Raw genomic sequence first — 22,145 nt, 5'->3', positions numbered from 1 at the left:
GTGGTGGAATATTGTCCCCAGCATGCCCCCACTCCAAAATATGGGGGGAATATATACCCCCAGCTCCCCATGGTTCCTAAAACCCACGGTCAACATGCAGATGGCAGTGAGCTAGTTGTGCGCAGGACAACCTGCACTGCCATGACCGTGCTAGACTCTTAAGACATGCCTTGACAACATCATGCAACCCTCAGTCCTCCAGCTCAGCTCCCATGCAGCCCTTAATCCTCCAACTCAACTCCCATGCAGCCCCATGTCCTCCACCTAAGCTCCCATGCAGCCATCAGTCATCTAACTCGGCTCCCATGCAGCCCTCAGTCCTACAGCTCAGCTCCCATGCAGTCCTCATTCCTCCAACTCAGTTTACATGCAGCCCCCAGTCCTCCAGTATATCTTCCATGCAGCCCTCAGTCCTCCAACACAGCTCCCATGCAGCCCCATGTCCTGCAGCTCAGCTCCCATGCAGCCCTCAGTCCTCCAGCTCAGCTCCCATGCAGCCCTTCGCCCTCCAGCCCAGCTCCCATGCAGCCCCATGTCCTGCAGCTCAGCTCCCATGCAGCCCTCAGTCCTCCAGCTCAGCTCCCATGCAGCCCTTAATCCTCCAACTCAACTCCCATGCAGCCCCCAGTCCTCCAGCATATCTTCCATGCAGCCCCCAGTCATCTAGCTCGGCTCCCATGCAGCCTTCAGTCCTACAGCTCAGCTCCCATGCAGTCCTCATTCCTCCAACTCAGTTTACATGCAGCCCCCAGTCCTCCAGTATATCTTCCATGCAGCCCCCAGTCCTCCAGTATATCTTCCATGCAGCCCCCAGTCCTCCAGTATATCTTCCATGCAGCCCTCAGTCCTCCAACTCAGCTCCCATGCAGCCCCATGTCCTGCAGCTCAGCTCCCATGCAGCCCTCAGTCCTCCTGCTCAGCTCCCATACAGCCCTCAAGTATTCCAGCTCAGCTCCCATGCAGCACCTCATTCGTCAAGCTCAGCTCACATGCAGCCCTTAGTCCTCCAGCTCAGCACACAACCAGCCCTTATTCCTCCAGCTCAGCTCCTATGCAGCACCTCATTCCTCCAGCTCAGCTCACAGCCCTTAGTCCTCAAGCTCAGCTCCCATGCAGCCCTCATTCCTCCAGCTCAGCTCCCATGCAATCCTCAGTCCTCCAGCTCAGCTCCCATGCAGCCCCTCAGTCCTCCAGCTCAGCTCACATGCAGCCCTCATTCCTCCAGCTCAGCTCCCATTCAGCCCTTAGTCTTCCAGCTCAGATCCCATGCAATCCTCAGTCCTCCAGCTCAGCTCCCATGCAGCCTTTCGTCCTCCAGCCCAGCTCCCATGCAGCACCTCATTCCTCCACCTCAGCTCACATGCAGCTCTTAGTCCTCCAGCTCAGCTCCCATGCAGCCCTCAGTCCTGTAGCTCAGCTTCCATGCAGCCCATCAGTCCTCCAGCTCAGGTCGCATGCAGCCCTTTGCCCTCCAGCCCAGCTCCCATGCAGCCCTCAGTCCTCCAGCTCAGCTCCCATGCAGCACCTCATTCCTTCAGCTCGGCTCCCATGCAGCCCTTAGTTCTCCAACACAGCTCCCATGCAGCCCTCAGTCCCCAAGCTCGGCTCCAAAGCAGCCCTCAGTCCTCCAGCTCAGCTCCCATGCAGCCCTCATACCTCCAGCTCAGCTCCCATGCAGCCCTCAGTCCTCCAGCTCAGCTCCCATGCATAACTCAGTCCTCCATCTCAGCTCCCATGCAGCCCTCAGTCCTCCAGCTCAGCTCCCATGCAGCACTCGGTCCTCCAGCTCAGCTCCCATGCAGTCCTCAGTCCTCCAGCTCAGCTCCCATGCAGCCCTTCGCCCTCCAGCCCAGCTCCCATGCAGTCCTCAGTCCTCCAGCTCAGCTCCCATGCAGCACCTCATTCCTCCAGCTCGGCTCCCATGCAGCCCTTAGTTCTCCAACACAGCTCCCATGCAGCCCTCAGTCCCCAAGCTCGGCTCCAAAGCAGCCCACAGTCCTCCAGCTCAGCTCCCATGCAGCCCTCATTCCTCCAGCTCAGCTCCCATGCAGCACCTCAGTCCTCCAGCTCAGCTCACATGCAGCCCTCAGTCCTCCAGCTCAGCTCCCAAGCAGCCCTCAGTCCTACAGCTCAGCTCACATACAGCCAGGTACACTTTGCATGTGAACAGTGCTCAATCGTCCCATGCTCTGCAGGTTTGTCCCACTTTTTGGTGGGCTGCCCTGTCTGCATTGTGCTGATGTGGGACACCAAGGGGCCACATGCACGAAATTCTGTTTTAACGTTTTCTTAATAGCGAATCCTAAGAAATCACTATTTAGGAAATGCAAAATGGAATGTACAAAAATAGAGATTCCCTAAGAGCGATTCCTAGAGAGTAGGAATCGCTATTAGGAAATCACAGTTTAGGAAAGGCTAAACCATTTGTTCCTATGGGCCTAAGGCCCCCCTCAATGCACCCCAGAAAAAGGGGTGTACGTGTAAAGCAAGCTCATGCCCTAGGGGCATGTGCGTGCTAAATGGCATTTAAAAAATGCTTTTTAGGTGCATTTTTTTAAATTGCACATGGTTACCATCGACTTGGAGTCGATGGTAATAGTATTTACTAAATGCCCATATAGCATTCAGGAATTGCTTTGTAAATGTGATTATGAAATCGCAAAAAGGAAATCCCTATTTATGATTTCCTGCTTAGGGAATCGTAAAATGCAATTCCCTATCTGCTTTTGTACCTATGGGAAAGTCAACATAGCATTTCTTAACGGACCGAAATTGTGAGGAACTGCAGGACATGGGAGTCCTGCACAAGGCACCTCCAGGGACAGGGTCACCTCTACAGAAGCCGTTTAAAGACCTTGAATGTGTGACCGAAACCCGTGCTGGAGGCATGTTTGGAATTTGGTATGTATGTCTTCCTTGAAATCTGTTTGTCACACCAGGAGAAGAAGCGCAGGGATATCCTTTGCCCAAGATCACATGGTAGGGGAGTAGGATCTGCTTCACATGGGTACCCCCACTTTTTGCTGGTGTTTCACTGTTTTTCGACCTTAGTCTGGCTGTGGCCCTGCTAATCAGGACCACAGCCTAGCTGCTTCCTCTCTAAAATGGTTTCCATGTACAGTAGGTACATATCTAATTGGATTCTGGAGTGCCTTATAAGCCCCTAGTATATGGTATACTATGTACCTAGGGCATAGGTACCTCAGAGGCCTACCAGGGGCTGCAGCATGTATTATGCCACCCCTGCGAAGCACTCCAAAATGGAACCACAGGTCTGCTACTGCAGCCTGGGTAAGGTGGTGCCTGCACCCCTTACAGTGGTATAGGCTACCTATATCACTACCATTGCACACACATATAAAACCTATAAGTCACTCCTATGGCAGGCCTTAACAATCCTGAAGGCAGAGTGCTTGGTTTTTATGTGAGAGGGTGCCCAAGCATGAGCAGAGCCCCTCTGCAGCATTCGGAGTACCTCCTCTGATGCTGTTTGTGGTGGAGCCTGACCATATACTCTTAAGTGCATTATAACCTCGCGGTAAATGCTAACTTTGGACTGGCTGCACGGAAAGATGTCGTGTTTGGTGTCAAACGCTTTGGAATACTACCCCCCGCCAGTTCTGGCGGCGGGGATAGCATTCCATCCTTCTAGAGGGAGAGACATGTTCACACTGGTATAAGCCGGTAGGACTTTCTACAGCTCTGCCATCACAAAATGGATGCCACAGACACGGGTCTGGCCTTCTGCTGCTGACCGAAACTCCGACAGGGGAGGCCTGGAGAATAGGTTCCCTGTCCCAGGGAGGTGTAACCACCTCCCCAGACAGGCAGATGTGTATTGGGGCTGCAATTTTAAAGGGATTATTGATATTGAATGGTTTGTAAAGTGCTCGATTGCCCAAGGGCGTCTTAGCACTAGAATCAGAAGAGATGTAGGTAAAACAAGTCTGTATATATGATAAAAAGGAGGTATTATAGGGGGAGGGCCTGTGAACAGAGACAGGTTTTAAGATGTTTCCTGGACTGCAGGAGAGTGGGTTGGGCTTAGAGGTGCAAAGGCAACATGTTCCACAGTTCAATGGTGGCGTCGGAGAGACTTCTACCTCCCAGGATGGTTTCCTGATTTTAGACATAGGCATCGATTTAGTGGAGCCAGAGCGCAGGGGTCTTTTGAGGTATACCAGTGGAATATCTTTCTCATAGTGAAGGGTTTTATGTTCTGAGAAGAGTGCCTCAAGGGCTACTCTTCTCCTAACCGGAAGCCAATGAAGCCTCTTGATGGTTTGGGAGACTGATGCATATGTTGGGATCTCCGTGAGAATGCGAGCTGACGCTTTTCCAAGTTTTTGCAATTTATTCATCTTTTTGTATGCCCATATAAAAGGCGTCAGAGTAGTCAATCCTAGCGAGAACCAATGTCGTGATTACTGTTTGCTGCAGATCGAAGGGATGAATGGAAGGATCTTTTTCAGTGTTCTTAAAAGTTAGGAACAGGATGATGTAATTTGATTAATGCAATCTGAAAACCTGAGCTTGCTATCAAAACCACCCCCGGATTTCTAACCTTAGCGACCGGAAGGGGAAGAGGACCCAACTCTAGAGGCCACCAAGTAGCATTCCAAAAAGTTGCTTCCTTTCCAAAAGCAGCACCTCTGTCTTCTCAGAGTTTAGCTTCAGACAATTGTCTCCCAACCAGCGCTGGCTCTGTACTGTGGTTTTTCCTAAAACCATATTGCCCATGATCTAAGATCTCATTCTTGTCCTGAAAGGATGCGAGTTGAGGTGTTTTCCCATTGTCTTCGCTGTGAATGGAAGCCTAGAAATGGGTCTATAATTTTGGGGTCAAGTGAGGGCTTTTTCATCAAGGGAACTTTCTTCCAATCATTGGGGAAGATTCCTGCTGGAAGGGTCGTATTTAAAAGTCTAGTCAGATGAACCGGGAGTGCATTGGTTACTGACTGCAGGATTATTGGGCGACAGGGACGAAGGGAAACCTGACTTAGAGGGGTCAACAAGCATCTTGACTTTCTCCTCATTCAAAAGAGGGAACTCCACAGGGTGGCATAAGTAATCTCTACGCTATGCAAACTATTTCCTGCCGATTTTGTGTTCTGACTGGGGTTGAATTTACAGTATATTTCCTGTACCTTTTCTTGGTCGAAAGTTGCTGTTTTGTTGCACATAGTTCGGTCGGGCACCAAAGTGTTTGGGGTTTCAGGATTGGAGAGTGTTTGCACTGTTTTGAATGGTTTCATAGCTGAGTTCTTGGGGACTTTAATTTTCTTAGTGAAGTATTTTGATTCATTATCTATAATCAGGCTTCTGTAATCCAATATGTATTGCTTGTATTTGGTTCTTGTGAAGACTAGTGATTCAACTCCTGCCTTGGAGGCCATCTGCTGGCCTCATGGATCCCATTCCTTGGATGTGTCTGGTTTGGTTTTGGCCTGCGCATTCAGGTTTTGGTTGAGAATGAACCCTAGTGATCTAGCGCTTACAACAATGGACGACTGGCAGTTCATTAGGTTTGTAAATCAAACCACGGTTGCACGGGAGTTGAGTAGTGTGGGTGAAGGCCTGTTTTCATGATGTGTAGCTTGAGAAGGTGTGCTGACATCCAGGAGTGGAGACACCTTAGGGTCTTACCAGGGCCATTATTGTTCTTCGGAACGGACACTTATGAATACAGCTGAGCGCCTTCTGCGTAATGATGAAATGAGACGTTAAATTGTCGCAGAAGGGAGTGGAAGGGGTCCATGTAGAGACTGAAAAGCTTCAGAGAGAGTCTTGGCCCTTGAGGAACTCCTTGCAAAGGACTAGAGAGGGAGTTTGATAATTTTATTTGCTGGGGATCAATTGTTCGGATCTGATTGAGACCATCTCAGGACTGTGCCACTGATCCCCATCCCTTCCTGTATAATCTTTAGAAAGGATGTAAAGCGGACTGCGTCGGATGCAGCTGACAGAGTTAGAAGGACGAGAAGGCAGGATCTGCCCTATCCAAGAGTAACAACGCTTCATCTGCTGTGTGTAGCATCAGCGTCTCAGTGCTGCATCCAGACCTCACCGTTCTGAATGCATTTTAGCTGTAAGTGTGTGATGTCGAGGGAGAATCAATTTTGGGCATCATCTCTACAGTGCAGCACTACACATCCTCTCACCTCAGTGTTGATTTTGGAAGACAAACATTCCTGGCCGTTCATTGAAGAGCAACGAACCAAGTAAGCATAGGTCTCCTTCACCTTCCCTTTGGCCAAAAGCCACCTCGCAGACTCAGGAAGCCACCTGTGTGGGACAAAAGGAGACTGGCGCACTAATACTGTGTATAGACATCAGAAGGAGGACACGACACAGCAGACATGGAAGGGCGTAAGGTCTCTCAGAAGAAGGACATGCAGAATGAGAGGACATAAACTCACTCACCATATGCTAATAATGCCCAGAATACAGGGGGACGTGAGAGCAACAAGAAGCCAGCGCCAGTCCCGGATCAGGTACGCCACCAGGGCCAGAAACATGTTCCCGATGCTCCAACATAGGCTGGTCAGGCACCCGGCTAACGTGCGATGCTTCATGTCCACCCACTCCACACCTGCAAAACAAGGCACACTCATCAGATCTCAATCGTTTTGGTTGCATCATTATATAAGGTATGACCCACCTCCCAAGATCTGTGCGCCCATCAAGGACATTGTATTTTCAATTTGCCTGTTTTATGTGCTTATTATTGAATCAGTGTTTCTCTTCGACTGTAATCCTTTAAACTAGTGGTGTCCCCACTGCCCAGAAGGGGTTGGAGAGCTTGCTTCACTGCGGTGGGGCTGCAGACCCACCGCCCCACATAGAGGCCCGGGGTGTGTTAAAGTTCGTCTCCGTGTAGCTGCAGTCCTCGGGCTGTTCTGTTTCCACCTATTCGACTTGAGGTTGCGATGACCGAGTGTTGACTGAAAGATGCGATGTACGCTGAGAGGGGTCATCATATTCATCACACGTCAGTTTTCCAGTTCTGGGCTTTCAGTTGACAAACTAATGTAGTGTGGACGTTCAAGCCTTGATTTCTATTGGACGAGTGCTCTTGATGAGAATTATCTATGCCTTGGTGCGCTGCAGACACTGCTGGAAACCTCAGCCTGAAATGACCCTAGATTAGAAAGGAGCCGCATTGTATGTATTTACTTACTGCCTATAGGGTCCAAAATCAGAGGTGCAAGATATGTTCCCCAACGGCTTCTATAATGGTCCTGGGCTGGTGGACCCCCCTTCAGCCCCCCTCAATGAACCGCAGTTGACCTCCATGAACGGACGCCCATCTAGGACCATCATTTCCCCAGACCTTGTCTTTGATACCCGTGCCCTGCTGAAAAGCATCAGCCCAGGACCATTATACATCTCGCCTCCGCTCTACAAGGCATGTTTACAGTACTCTGCCCTATAAAGTGATTGTCTTATTGCCTTGATAAAGCCCCAGGTCTGCGCACCTCCAATGGCGCGAAACACGTGTTGGCTGCACACTGTTGGCTAGTTTTGGCTCTCAAATTGGAGCATCCTGCTGATTTTTATAACAAAAAGTATTTCTAAACTCCAAGAACTGATTGCAACTATCTACAAATACCATTTAATCAATTACATACCTTATCACTCCACATATCCTCAAACACTTTCTTCTTTAATGCCCTAATGGGCAAGGAGTTCCCCATCTTGAGGTATGGGAGTCATCCAAAATTGATCCGCTTATCAAGGCTGGAACCTCTGGGACACTATCCCCTTCTCATCTTACACACTGTTCAAGGAGGGCCTGTCCTGGCAGTTTGAGCTGGACTATTGGAGCAAAGTCAAGACTGATTTGCAAATGGCTGAGTCCATACTGAGGAGGCATGGTGGGAAAAAAGCAATGGAATGGGATGCGGCACAAGCAATTGTCAGTGGCTGAGATTAATTCAAGCTTTCCATCCATCACCTTGTTGTTCTTATTGTAGTGGGACCAGCATCCTATCCAGAGCAGGCACAGGGCATCATTCCACAAATGCCCACAAGTTGCCAGGAATTAACGTCATTATGCTAAGGTCGGCATTTTACCATAAACGTACAATAAGCAACATCCGTTAGATACTCAAAAGTTACCAAGAATCGCCAGCATTATGCAAGACCATGCATGGAAGGCAACAACCGTCATCCGCCTCCTGCAATCAAATATTGAATAACCCAGCATCTGTGTTCATCGCACCTGAGAAAGCCAGTAGAGAGGTCCTCAAAAATGAGAGTTAATTTTGGCCTCATTATCCTTACTCCAAAGCCTCAGCTACAAAGAGCTCTGACCAACACACCAAATTTGCATCCCAGGCAAAAGGGATCAGGAAATGATCTGACCATAGAAGGGATTAAAAAAAGCTTGGGAAGATTAGGTTGAATGAGCACCCCCTTTGATGTGTAGCGCACTTGAAATATTTAAAATAGATTAGGAGCATGACGGCTTCCACCAAAGCTCGCTCAGAGCTATCTGTAATCATATCGACAAGTAAATGGAAATCACCTACCAAGGTCACATTGGTGTACCTAAGTACCTAAAAGACACTGAACGATTCACCTCATCCCAAGACTCTGAGGCCAGCCTCAGTGGGCGATACACAGGCACCCATGAAAAAGAAAGTTGAGGGACCAGAGAAATTTTGAAAAAAACATACTTTCAGCCCCTTTAAGATTAGTAAGCTGGAAGGGGCTGCACTGAAAACCATTTTGAACAATAATCACCCGCCCTTTTTTCCTTATCCGGTCTTTCCTGTGCATGACACAATCAGAATGGATAGCTTGATAAATGCTCGGCGTGACTCAGAATGCCGTATGCAATAAAGTTTCCATTAAGAAGAAGGCATCCATGTCTGAGTCTGAAAGCACTTGCTCAATAAATAGGGTGTGCTTGTGCAGGGAGCGCACACTCACTAACCCAGCTTTAAAATTGGGTTTGTGAGCCGAGTTGTTGGTCAACAGATCTGAAGTGCTGCAGGCCAGAAGCTTCTTCAAATTAGAAACGAGCATAGTCGCAGGTAACGAGAAAGAGAAAACAAAGGGCTGCCCAGAATTACACACTATCTGAGGATAAACCGCTCGGCTCCTCAGCTGGGTACCTCTGACATCTATGGTGGGACGTACTAAATGGCAATAGCTCATCTCCTGTATACATACGATGAGACGTCTTAGGGGGAACAGATCCTCATGCCGGCTCCCCCTAAGACGCTCCTCTTGTCCAACTGAAGTCCGCTACTTTCGGCTTCCTTCCGTTTTGTTCCTCCTCTGCTCGTTTTTCTTCCTCTTCTTTGCTCGCTCCTGCCCTCTATTTTTCCTCTTTCTGCTAATTTCTAACCTTTTCCCTCTTTCTGCTTGTTTCCAACCTTTATTTTACCTTTTATGCTAATTTCTGACCTTTATTCTGCCTCTTTCTGCTCGCTTCTGACATTTATTCGGACATTGCATCCACTGAGCCCAGATACCCCTAGGGGTGACAGTGCTACGCTGTACAAATGCTGATTGGTTGATTGATTGACGTCTGAGCTAGAGGGAACTGGCATAGAGGCTGATGCTGAATACAAGCGGGAAGCTGGCAGGCTAGCCTTGTCGTGTCTGTGGTACTCGTCTGTTCCACAACTCTCATTAAGTAGGCTGTTAACGGCTAGATCACGTACCACCAAAATGGCGACTCTAGGGGCCCGATTCACAGAACTAACTTAAGACAAAATCCTAAACTTACTACTTTTGGTATTCACAGAAGTTAGGATTTTGTCTTAAGTTTGTCTTAAGTCTGTCTTAAGTCTGTCTTAAGACTGTCTTAAGTCTGTCTTAAGACTGTCTTAAGACTGTCTGAAGTCTGTCTTAAGTCTGTCTTAAGACAAACTTAAGACAAAATCCTAACTTCTGTGAATACCAAAAGTAGTAAGTTTAGGATTTTGTCTTAAGTTAGTTCTGTGAATCGGCCCCTACATGTCTGGCCCGGCATAGGAGTGTGACTCAGCTCTGTCCTCAGAAGCAAGTGGTGAATCAGAGAGCGAGTGGTCGATAAAAGGTAAAAATAGGCAACGCTGAATATCACGCAGCTAGATACGTTGGGCCCGATTCACAGAACTAACTTAAGACAAAATCCTAAACTTACTACTTTTTGTATTCACAGAAGGTAGGATCTTAAGACAGACTTAAGACAGTCTTAAGACAGACTTTAGACAGTCTTACGACAGACTTAAGACAGTCTTAAGACAGACTTAAGACAGACTTAAGACAGACTTAAGACAGGATTTTGTCTTAAGTTTGTCTTAAGTCTGTCTTAAGTCTGTCTTAAGACTGTCTTAAGACTGTCTTAAGACTGTCTTAAGACTGTCTGAAGTCTGTCTTAAGACAAACTTAAGACAAAATCCTAACTTCTGTGAATACCAAAAGTAGTAAGTTTAGGATTTTGTCTTAAGTTAGTTCTGTGAATCGGCCCCGTTGTGACAATATCAGCGCTTAATTTGAGCCAGTGGTTTCTGGTGCTCAGTATTGGCACTTAATTGTCAACACTGACAGTTGTGAAAGTCTGCCACAAGGTGGCACTGTCTGGCTAATTTAGAGATGACCACAACAACAGGTAATTATTAATTCAATATACATTAAAAATGACTCTTACCTGCTGCCCAAGCCATTCTTGAGCTTTGGAGGGCTGAAATAATCCGAATTGTCACACTTCGTAGGAGTGTGATGGTTAGTAATTGTGTTGTTACTATCATTGGCAGCTTGGCAGGGGCGATGGGTGGTGCAAGCTGCAGTGGCCTCCTGAGCAGAACCCTGGCACTTATGTTTGTTACAAATGAAGCACTGCACAATATATGGAGCCTAAAAACAGTTGCTGCCTTCTAATTACTCATGTAGACATACAACTCCCAGATCTTGTTTACTTACTTAAAGCCACAGTGATGATAGACAGCCCAGAAAGGGACACCCCGGAAAGAGACCGGAAGACCACAAGCATGGGGTAATTGATGGAGGCTGCGGCGGCCGTCCCGAACACCAGCGTGAAGACAAAACAGACCACGAGCATAGTGCGTCGACCAAACCTAGAAAGAAGCACATCAGAGCATGTTTATTTTGGACCACTTACACTCTGCAGACCATGAAGAACTAATGAGATACCCTTCTACTTAAAACGAGAGGCAGGGAATAACGGGAAATTCATCTGGACCCGCAACCCAGGAGTCAATAAGATAATGTACGTGTGCATTTACCCCCTAGTTATATAAGGAGGTATCTACGTGTTTATCCCCATTAGAGGCTTTTTCACATTCATTGCAATGATCCCAGTGTTTCATTCTACTTAGACTGCAGTTCATAAATACTAATACTGTACCTTAGCAGCAGCTTCCTTATAAAGGCAGTCTGGTTTTTAAAGATATTGGAAGGGAGGATGGTGACTGCACCATCACTCATATGCTGATAGCATTATTGACCCAGGAGCCAGTCGTTAATGCTAGTTTTTGTTGCTTGTCCTCTTTATGCACCCTAGTCTTCATCTACTGAAGTATACGACAGGTAAAAGGTAGACAGGACTACAGCAAGGTTCTCTAAGTAGGAATTGCCGTACACCTCCTATCGAGACTTCAGACCATACAGAACGTCGCAGCCAGACTCATCCTCTGCCTTTCCCAACAAAGCCATATCACACCCCACTTCAGGAAACTCCACTGGCTCCCCATACAGAATAGATGCCAATTCACGCTGCTGATGCATGCACACAAGGCTGTACACAACCAAGTGTCCACATACATTAACCAGCACCTGAACTTCTACCAACCATCAAGTTGACTACTCTCCGTCTCCCTTTCACTTGCCCACACTCCCCGCATCTACCAAAGCAGAAGTGGAGGACGTTCCTTCTCCCACATCACAGCAAAGACCTGGAATATCCTCCCCACGCACCTCCGGAACATAACCTCACTTCTGGAATCCAGACTGGCCATCAAGACCTGGATGTCTGAATAAGCCTTCGGGCCTGCAAGCGCCTGAATACACTATTGAGTGATTATCCACGCTTTTTAAATCCTGATTGATTGATTGATTGATTGATGATAAAAGCAAATACTGGACATTGCTGATGGGCTTAGTGGTCAGGGATGGTACATTGCTTCAGCACAAAGGTGCATAACTCTAGAACCAGTCTAGCTGGACCAGACTACGTTGGGTAGAATTATCTTTCATTAAACAGTTTTCCAGTGGAGAAGATAAAATGTCTGCCACCCCAAGTTGCCCTTTTAGATTTAGGTACCAGATTTTTTGTGAAGGTGGAACTCATTGTTCTTTAAGGGACATACGACTGGAATCCAAAATTTGAATATTCCAGGCCATAGTCATGAAGAGCCTTGTGGGCAATGCACAGTTCTTTAAAAGCGATCCGCGCCTTTACCGGCAGCCAGTGAAGTCTAGGTAGTGCCTGCGAAACAGACTGAAACTTAGCAGCCCTACAGAGACGCGCAGCTGCATTTTGAAGGATTTGGTGCTTATTTAATAGTCTCTGTCGAATGTTGTCATAAAGAGCATTGCAATCATCGGTTCTTGATAATGGTATGGCAACTGTTTCTGTTTTCTGGAGCTCCGGGAGGAGACAAGGAAAGACTTCAGTATTTTCAAAATATAGAAGCAAGATGAAGGACCTTGATTAATTTGATCTGAAAAAATCAACCTGTTATCAAGCATTACTCCAAGATTCTTGACCTTTCTGGGGGAAGATGGAAGAGTTCCAAAATCCTGAGGTCACCAACTGGGGGACCGACCAGAATGAGGTATCATTGCCGAACAGAAGGAACTCAGTTTTACCAGAATTAAGTTTGAGGCAGTTTTTCATCCATCTTCCAACATACAGTCATGGAACCTACTTGCGACCTCAAGGTGGTCCCTTGAAATGGAGACCACAATCTGGGTGTCATCTGCGTACGATACCAAGGAGAACCCAAAGATGCAAATCAATCTGGCCAGAGGTGCAACATAGATATTAAAAAGTGTGGGGCTTAATGATAACCCCTGTGTGTAACCTAAAACTTTTTAAAAAATGCACCTTAGTGCATTTTTCAAAGTTTTTGCAAATTACCATCAAGTACAAATTGATGGTAATTTGCGCCCCCTATTAGCAGAATCGCAATTTGCGATTCCATCATGCATTGCATTTAAGGAATCACAATTTGCAATTCCTTAAATGCAATCGCAATTTAAGAAATCTCAATAATTTGCGATTTCTTAATTTGCGAGAGGCTGACAGGTTAATACGGGCGCAAACGGATGATTTTTGCGAATCGCACCGATTGCGCTCGCAAAAATGGTTGATGCTTGTACCTAATAGTCCCTGAAAAAGTACTTTCATGATTAACTTCATGTAGGGAGGTTTCCGTGTAATTCCTCATATACCTCATTGACTTTTGATTGAATATGATGGAAAGGTTTGTCACAGAAGGATTGGTTCAAGCCTGATGTATTGTTGCTGTTGAAATTTACAAGTGTGTTCACCGTTTGAAAAAGTTCTCTCGCAGGGTTGTTAGTGGATTCAATGTTTCCAAGTAGATTTCTCAGTCAAAACCATGGCGTTATGACCCCGCATGCATTGCTTGTATCTGTCTCTCCCGCATGGGTCATTGATTTTTCTCCATTTTGGTTCCTTTCTACGGCAGAGTTGTTTTTGGGATCTTAGTTTGTTAGAGTACCAAGGAGCGGAGGGTCTCCTTCTAGGACACTTTCAAGTTTTTATAGGGCCATCTGATTTACTGCTGCCCCAATCCATTTAGTGTAGTTTAAGGTTACCAGATACAGGGTATTAGCTATGACCGGTTGGGTTTCCATGAAGGTCAATGTAAACTTATCTGCATTCATTTTATGCCAGATTCGCGGTTTAATAGTTTTGTGAAGGTTGTTTTTTGGTGTTGCTTTGGTGTTGCTCTGTTGTCAGTGTTAGAATGACCGCGTTGTGGCCTGACCAGTTGAGCAGTAATGTGGATACAGCAGTAATAACTGGGTTATTAGAGAAAATGCCATCCAAAGTATGTGAACCAATTGGGAGAGACTAAAACTCAGCATGTTATCAACTAAGTATTCCGTATCCTCATCACAAAATGTTTCTGAATGAAATTAAAATGCCCATGTAAAGTAAAATTAGACCGGTGGAGGGAAGATTCCAGAATTGCACTAATTGTTTGCACAATATTAGCTTTCATATTAGGAATGAATAATTCTTAGATAGCTCAAATTTAAAAGTAAGAGCTTCACAGTCAATGGCGTATCATGTCCTTTATGCTAGTCCTGTCATGTACACCCCTCTTTACATGCATTGTCCTATCCACATGACGATAACGATTCCAAACAGGTGACCTTTTACCTAGTAGCTTGCTCCTGTCTCTTCGACACCAGGCTCTTAGTTTTCTGTCTGAATCCCTCCACCTGACGTACATAAACATGTCCCAAGGCACGGCAGAATGATTCTGCATAAGGGTCACTCACCACTTTTTTCATCCTTGGCCAACAGTCAGCTGTGCATGATCACCTTTGTTTGGAAAAACATTGGTGACTGTTTTCAAAACGTTTATGATTGTTTTGAAAGCTTTTATTATTGTTTTAAAAACATATTGCTTCTAGAAGAAACCACGGAGTGACTACTCTAGTATATATAAGACTCTTATTTCCCCATGCAAATTAGAGGAGAATTCCTTCCAAGCTGACACGGGGTCCTGCACGCTGAATCTTCGGCACGGAGCGGTCTGACATCCCTTGCGGGCTGTCACCCTCGAAGCAGAGACGGGGTTCTTTCATTCTCAACCATCAGGTGAGGGGTCTGGTTCTTCACTAGGGGTTTCTTGGCTACATGCCTACATATACACATATTTATGCTACACATACAGATCTAGGCTAGGTACATTTAGGCAAAATACTTAGGATGCGCATTTTAGGAACATGCACGTGCTACTGTTTTTATCTGAACTGCTTATGTTCATCATTTTAGTATTGTAGAAATGTATCTACTATTTAATATATTATTACTTGCAATCTCTTTTGTACACTTCTGTCTCCTGATTGTCGCAGTAAATATCATTCACACACACACAAGTGAGCACAAGTGACTGAGCGAAAAGTACTGTACTGTTTTCCACGATCCCTGAGGAATCAGGGTTGTCATGTTCAGTGGTTGCCAGAAACTACCTACGCCACTGTAAGATACAGGGAGGGTGGTAGTGTCACTGTAGAGCTCGCTGGTCTAACGGCTGACATAGCCTGTGGGGGTGTCTTGAAGTGGTTGGGACACCAAGCCCTCAGTTTAGGTCATCCAAATCTCGCAGGTCCTGGGGGATTCCTAGGAACTACAAGACAGGTGGTCACAGGCTGAAATATAGCCTCCAGATAATTGCGATAGATGACTGCTAAGCCACCTCCCCACTTGAATATGTGGTCCACTATGCAGGTGGATTAGCCTGCTGGAATGGCAGAGACTAAATTTGGGCCAGATGTAGAATCTGCCCAAGTTTCAGTAACAAACGCAATCTCAGGAGCGTGGTTCTTGAGGATGTCTGCAAATTCATATTTATTTTGAATTAAGGAATGTGCGTTAATGATCCCGCACTTTAGATTGCCTCCTGGTTCTTTTTCTCTAGTGCGAACAGTGTCTTCTATTGAGATACCTGTGGTACCCCCGTTTCTTTTTCGCTAGTACTAACGGTGCCCTCCATTATGATACCCATGGTGGGATTTCCGCCATTCCTTTTATTAATTAGCGAGAAGTAACAATCATTACAGGTTTAGTGGCCTCTGTCTCCAGTATACTAAAATCAAACACGGCACATATAGTTTTCTTACCTATTTAATTAAAAGACAAAAGCTCTTCCTTCAAGTGACTAGTGGTTGTACGAGGCTGCGGGGCGAATTGAGCAGGGTTTCCGACACTAGGCGGTATGTGGGCGCAAACAGAGTTGACTTTTGTGTGCCTGCACGCACCCACAGCGTGTCAGCGACGTAGAATGCAATACATAGTTAGAAAAATGTGGAGAAAGGAAGAAGGACACCAGTTGCCCCAGCCACTAATGCGCTAGCTCAACAAAATGGTGTCTCTACGGCAGGGCATACAATGGCGTAATAATGGCACTCCACTTCCTGAAGAGCCAATAAAATAGCCCCCCTGCAAAGTCTAGATAAAGTGCAAATGTGTACAGAAAATCATGAAAATGTAACCAGAAATTTCCCTCCGCTTTTCCCTTTTACCACTTAAAAAACACAGAGAGCCCTTCTTTTACAATACAAAACAATCTCACACAATGAAACACAAAAATTCTGCCGTTAGATAATAAATCAGCCCCACAACAATAGCGATCGATAGAACCAGCCAGTTGCAGTCTACGCTGCACGTCTGCAGCACAGGCTGCATTAAATATTGAGAACAATCTTGAGACAGGAGGATGGTCACCAGTCGTCCCAGCTGCTAGAAGGCTAGCTCAACAAAATGGCATCTCTGCGGCAGCAGCCCATACAATGAGGGAAAAATGGAGCTCCACTCCCCAAAGAGCAAATATAATTGACCCCCAAAGGCTAGATAAAGTGCAAATGTGTACAAAAATTCACAAAAATGTAACCAGAAACTTTGTGTAACTGTAACTCACAATACTGTATGTTTCTACGCCAGTGCTCTCTATGCTACTCCACTGTACGCTATTACACTCTACCACACTACACTATACTCCACTTAACAGTATGTACCCTTCCACTGTACCTCATTCTACTCCTCAATACCACTGTAGAGAACTCAACTTTACTCTATAGCACTTTCTGACACTCTTTTCCACTCTACAGAAACACCTCTATGTCGCTCCACCCCAGTTAATATCCTCTATTCTATGAGACACTGCCCCACTGTACTCCACTGTACCACACTACTGTACTCTACACCACTCCACTGTATGCTTCTCTATCCCACTCCACTCTACCACACTGTACCAACTCTACTCTACTCCATGCCACTCTACTGTACAACACTTTAACCCACTCTGTGAAACTCTCCTCTACTCCACTCTACAACACACCAGTCAACTCCACTGTACCACCCACCACTCCACTCTACCATACGGTACCACACTCTACTCTACTCCATTCCACTCTACTATACAACACTTTAACCCACTCTATGACACTCTACTCTAGCTCCACCTTACCACACACCACTCAAATCTATAACACTTTAATCCACTGTACACTACGCCACTCTACTCTACTCGACTTCACACCACTGTACTCTGGAAAAAGAAAGTCCACTCTTATGCTACGCCACTCTACTGGACTCCACTACACTCTAATCAATTGCACAACACTACCCCACTCTATCACACTGATCAACACACCACTCTACAGCGGCCCATTGTACCATACTTTACTCCACTCTATGCAACTCCACTCTACAAACCTACCGAGAATGTCACTATACCACACTCTACTACACCCAATTGCGCTACAATACAAAGTACAACACCTACTCCACTCTATGCCCCTCACCTTATAGTATAACACTCAACTTCAATCTACAACACTTTCAAACACTCTACAACGCACCACTTCACTGTACTGTACAAAACGCCTCTACAATTTATAACAATTTACCCGACTCTACACTATGCCTGTCCATGCTGATGCACTCCACGCCATTATACAACACAAGATGCCACAATACTATTTAAAGATTTAATCCACTGTGCACTAAGGCACTCCACTCTACTCTACTTTTTGATACTCCACTCTACTCCACTCCACTCTACCCTACTACACTGTACCCCACTCCACTCTGCACCGCTCAACTCTACATCACTGCACTGTACACTATTCCACTGTATGCCACTCTACTTTACCACATTCCACTCTACTCCACTCCAGTCTACTCCACTCTACAGAGTTATATGACAGTACACTATACAACACTCTCCTCCACTCTCCTGTACCACATTCCACTTAATGCCGCTCCACTGGGAAACTGAACTTTACGATTTCAAACACATTTTTATTAAAACTAAAATCAATGAAATTCAAAGATAAAAATCAATGGTTAAAACTTTGGTATAGTAAGGAAAAGTTTATGTATTCTTTCTATACAAACCAAACTTAAAATACACAAACATTGCAAATTCTTAATTTATTGTGATACCTTAAATTTAAAACGTATGCACCACTTTTAAATTAATATCACCTGGTTTTTTCTTTATCTAGAAGCCAAACCTAAACTTCACAACAATTTAAATTTCCAAACTTGTACCTTAAGTTTATAATTTTCGCAAACCTTCAAATTATTATAGCACGCACACCTCCATACACGGTGTATTCAACTAGGTAGCCACACTACACAAACTATAACTCATGCCTTCTCCATGCACTGCTTACACTGTTTTATGGTAGCTCACTTATACCATGAACAATAATAGTATTTACAAGAACAGTTATGACATTGCAAATCAAATCTTTTGGGAAAACACTGTTCATGGCACTGTGGTGAGTTACAGTTAATATAGTATTTCTACCGATTTGAATACACTGTGGTTAGAGGTGCATAAGACATACATAGCCCTTGTAATAGTGTAAAAACAAACATTAAGTTTCCCATCATAATCTTAGTATCTTACCTACATATAACTCAATTTTAACCTTTGTTTTTTTCAGTGAATTTCAATTTTTTTAAACGTAAAGTAAGATCTAATTACCATACCTAAGTATACTACAGCAGTGCACCGTGGGGGTTGGATGCAGGGCCTAGCTTGCGACCTAGTCCAATTTTGACCCCAAGGGGCCTCTGGGTCAATCAAATCACTCAGCAATGTCCAGATATCATAAATGTTGGAACCTTAATTTATCACAAATGGCTAAACAGATTTTCACCAAACATAAAAAGTTCGCTTCCTAAGTGAAGATCTGTCATTCTGCCAAATTTGGTTTTTTTTTTTTGCTGTTTCTTCTGTATCGCTGTATGAAAATTGTATGTGAAATTACATGGTGAAAATGCATTTTGGGACCCTCTTTTAATCTCGGATCCCGCTTTACAGATCACTTTGAAACTTTCTAGGAAGGACCTGAGGTAGATTGCATTTTTTTTTTTTGTAAACTATTGAGAAGACTCGTTAAAAGGCACCAAAATTATTAGCAAAACAAAAAACACTCTTTCTATGGAAACTCTGACCTACATATAACATAACTTATAACTACACATATATACACACACACACATAAATATGCATATACACACACATACATGCATCTATACATACATGCGCATGCTCACACCTATCTCTCTCTCTCTTGTAGGCATTTCCTTCATCAACTTCACCAATGGTTTGATTACATTCAGTTGTTTAAATGCTCAATTATTCAAACGTCAGGGTTGCTCTTTGATTTTTAGTAAGTTTTATTCAGTAAGTCAATTTTGCTCAACGTATTTTGAGTTCAGCACCAACCAAAAAACCTGGAAATATCATAACGAAAACTTTAGAGTTCATGTGAACCTCTCATGCTATTTTCTTAGCTCACTAATACATCATTCAGGCTCATCATTTTGTGGACTGCCCGAGTGAAACACACCTGCTTTGCTCATGCCAGTGCGTTTGTGCCTGCTCCAAATTAATTTACAAAACACTGTCACCTTTTGTATTTAGTGCATAAAGGCGTATGTATCCCTATTTTAGCTCTGACATACATACAGCTTTAGAAGTCTGTTGGCAACAGATTTGTTGTATCTAGTCTAGACGTACAGTGGGCTTTGTGTCTGCACCTTGCTCATGACTCAGTGCCTCTCCTGTCTATGTTAGTTTCCTGCTCTTGAGTCTGTAGCTTTTGCACTATTCAACCAGGGGTTTATAGAGCGCACTACTCACCAGTGAGGGTCTCAAGGGGCCCGATTCACAGAACTAACTTAAGACAAAATCCTAAACTTACTACTTTTGGTATTCACAGAAGTTAGGGTTTTGTCTTAAGTTTGTCTTAAGACAAACTTAAGACAGACTTAAGACTGTCTTAAGACAGACTTAAGACAGTCTTAAGACAGACTTAAGACAGACTTAAGACAGACTTAAGACAGACTTAAGTTAGGATTTTGTCTTAAATTTGTCTTAAGTCTGTCTTAAGTCTGTCTTAAGTTTGTCTTAAGTCTGTCTTAAGTCTGTCTTAAGACTGTCTTAAGTCTGTCTTAAGACTGTCTTAAGTCTTTCTTAAGACTGTCTTAAGACAAACTTAAGACAAAATCCTAACTTCTGTGAATACCAAAAGTAGTAAGTTTAGGATTTTGTCTTAAGTTAGTGCTGTGAATCGGCCCCAAGGTGCTGGGGGGAAGGGGGTGTGCAGCTCCGGGTCAGTAGAAGAGCCAGGTCTTGAGACTCTTTCTGAAGGTGTTCAGAGTGGGGGAGCGTCTGATGTTGACTGGGAGCTCGTTCCAGGTCTTTGCTGCGATGTAGAAGAAGGCTCTTCCGCCTATTCTGGTTTTGCGTATGCGGGGGTTTGTTCTAGGGCGAGGTCGGTGGAGCGGAGGTTCCTTTAGGGTACGTAGAAGGAGTTTCTTTCGTTGAGGTATTTGGGCCCGATGTTGTGGAGGGATTTGTAGGTGTGGTTGAGTAGCTTGAAGGTTACTCTCTACTCGATGGGGAGCCAGTGGAGGTCTCGTAGGTGCTGGGTCATGTGCTCATGTTGTGGCGTTCCAAGCACAAGTCTGGCCGCGGGTTCTGGATCGTTTGGAGCTTGTGTAGCAGGGTTTTGTTGATTCCGGCGTAGAGGGCGTTGCCATAATCCAGTCTTCTAGTTACGAGTGCGAGGGTGACGGTCTTTCTGCATTCGTGGGGGGATCAACTTGAAGGTCTTACGGAGGATGCAAAGGGAGTTGAAGCAGGTCGAGGCGGCGGCGCTGATCTGGTGGATCATGGTGAGGGAGGAGTCCAGGATGATGCTGAGGTTCCGGGCATAGTCTGTCGGTGTGGGAGGGTTTCCGAGAGCAGGGGGCCACCAGGATCTGTCCCACGTCGTGGGGGAGGGTCTTAGGACGAGGAACTCGGTATTCTCCGAGTTCAGCTTCAGGCAGCTGTCCCTCATTCAGGTTGCGACGTCTTTCATTCCTTCTTAGAAGCGGAGTCTGGTGTCTTTGGGGTTCTTCGTGAGGGAGAGGATGAGCTGGGTGTCGTCGGTGTTGAATACTATGCAGAGCCCATGCTGTCTGACGATGGCGGCAAGGGGGGCCATGTAGATGTTGAAAAGAGTGGGGCTGAACAAGGATCCTTGGGGTACTCCACAGTTGATCTCTGTTTGGAGACGAAGGCGGGGGAGTCTGATCCTTTGGGTTCTGCCGGTGAGTGTTTGTGTTTGTCCCACCCTAAGAGCATTTCAGTCTCACGGTGTTTTGATTGGATGGATTGTAGACTTCCGCTACTGATGCCAGACTTTCCTTTGGAGTGTATGAAGGACTACTTTTTCTCCTTCTACCTGCCTCTTTCTGCTCAACTCTCCTTTTCAACCCTCACTCTCTTAAATAAATATTTGCCAAAGCCAACACCTGCTTGCACCCAACACACACCATCTGCTGCCTCCAGCTGTATTGGTAGTATGCCATCCGTAAATGGCTTTTAAACTGTTGCACTTTCGCCGTCTGTGCATGTTGCATGCATGGCCACGGCCGTGGAATTCATTGTGTTTGCTTTAGGAAGATCCATTTCAAGATGGGTGACTCTTGAATGCATGTGTGTGCAACAGCCATCTTGGAATGTTTTTCTTAAAACAAAAGAAGAAAGAATCATTCCACAATGGCCGCTGCATGCACGCCTGCCTACTTGGAGAAGTTTTTCTTTTGTTGGCTTACAGTGTCCAAGATGGCTGCCCTGTGTGCGCATTCACAGCCATAGTGGAATGTTCTGTCTTAATTCAAAAGTAAAAGCATTGCACGCTGACCTGTGTGTGCACACTCATGCACGCTGGCAACCTTGTAATGAATGAATGAAACAATGGAAAACCATTACAAGGTGGCTGCCACATGTACATTCTCAGGCACAGTGACAATTTTGAAATAACTCTTTTTTTGCTTTAAATAAAATTATTTCACGATAGCCACCTTAAATGTGCATGCACGGACGGTGGCCATCCAGGGTAAAAAAAAAAGT

General features: G+C 45.4%; 1 protein-coding gene across 1 annotated transcript in view; it reads right to left on the bottom strand.

The window, feature by feature from the left end:
* Positions 1–22,145, bottom strand: part of LOC146813668 (solute carrier family 22 member 7-like) — a 249,057-nt gene that overhangs the window by 67,701 nt on the left and 159,211 nt on the right. Inside the window, exons 4-6 of the mRNA XM_085610166.1 lie at positions 10,921–11,075; positions 6,424–6,592; positions 6,162–6,285 (exon numbers count right to left, since the gene is read on the bottom strand). Of these exons, the coding sequence (XP_085466292.1) occupies positions 6,162–6,285; positions 6,424–6,592; positions 10,921–11,075 (448 nt within the window). The remainder of the gene's footprint in view (positions 1–6,161; positions 6,286–6,423; positions 6,593–10,920; positions 11,076–22,145) is intronic.

This window comes from Triturus cristatus, chromosome 6 (genome assembly GCF_964204655.1).
Source record: "Triturus cristatus chromosome 6, aTriCri1.1, whole genome shotgun sequence".
Taxonomy (NCBI): domain Eukaryota; kingdom Metazoa; phylum Chordata; class Amphibia; order Caudata; family Salamandridae; genus Triturus; species Triturus cristatus.
Note: the sequence above shows the minus strand (reverse complement) of the source record. Positions and strands in the feature narration are given on the sequence as shown.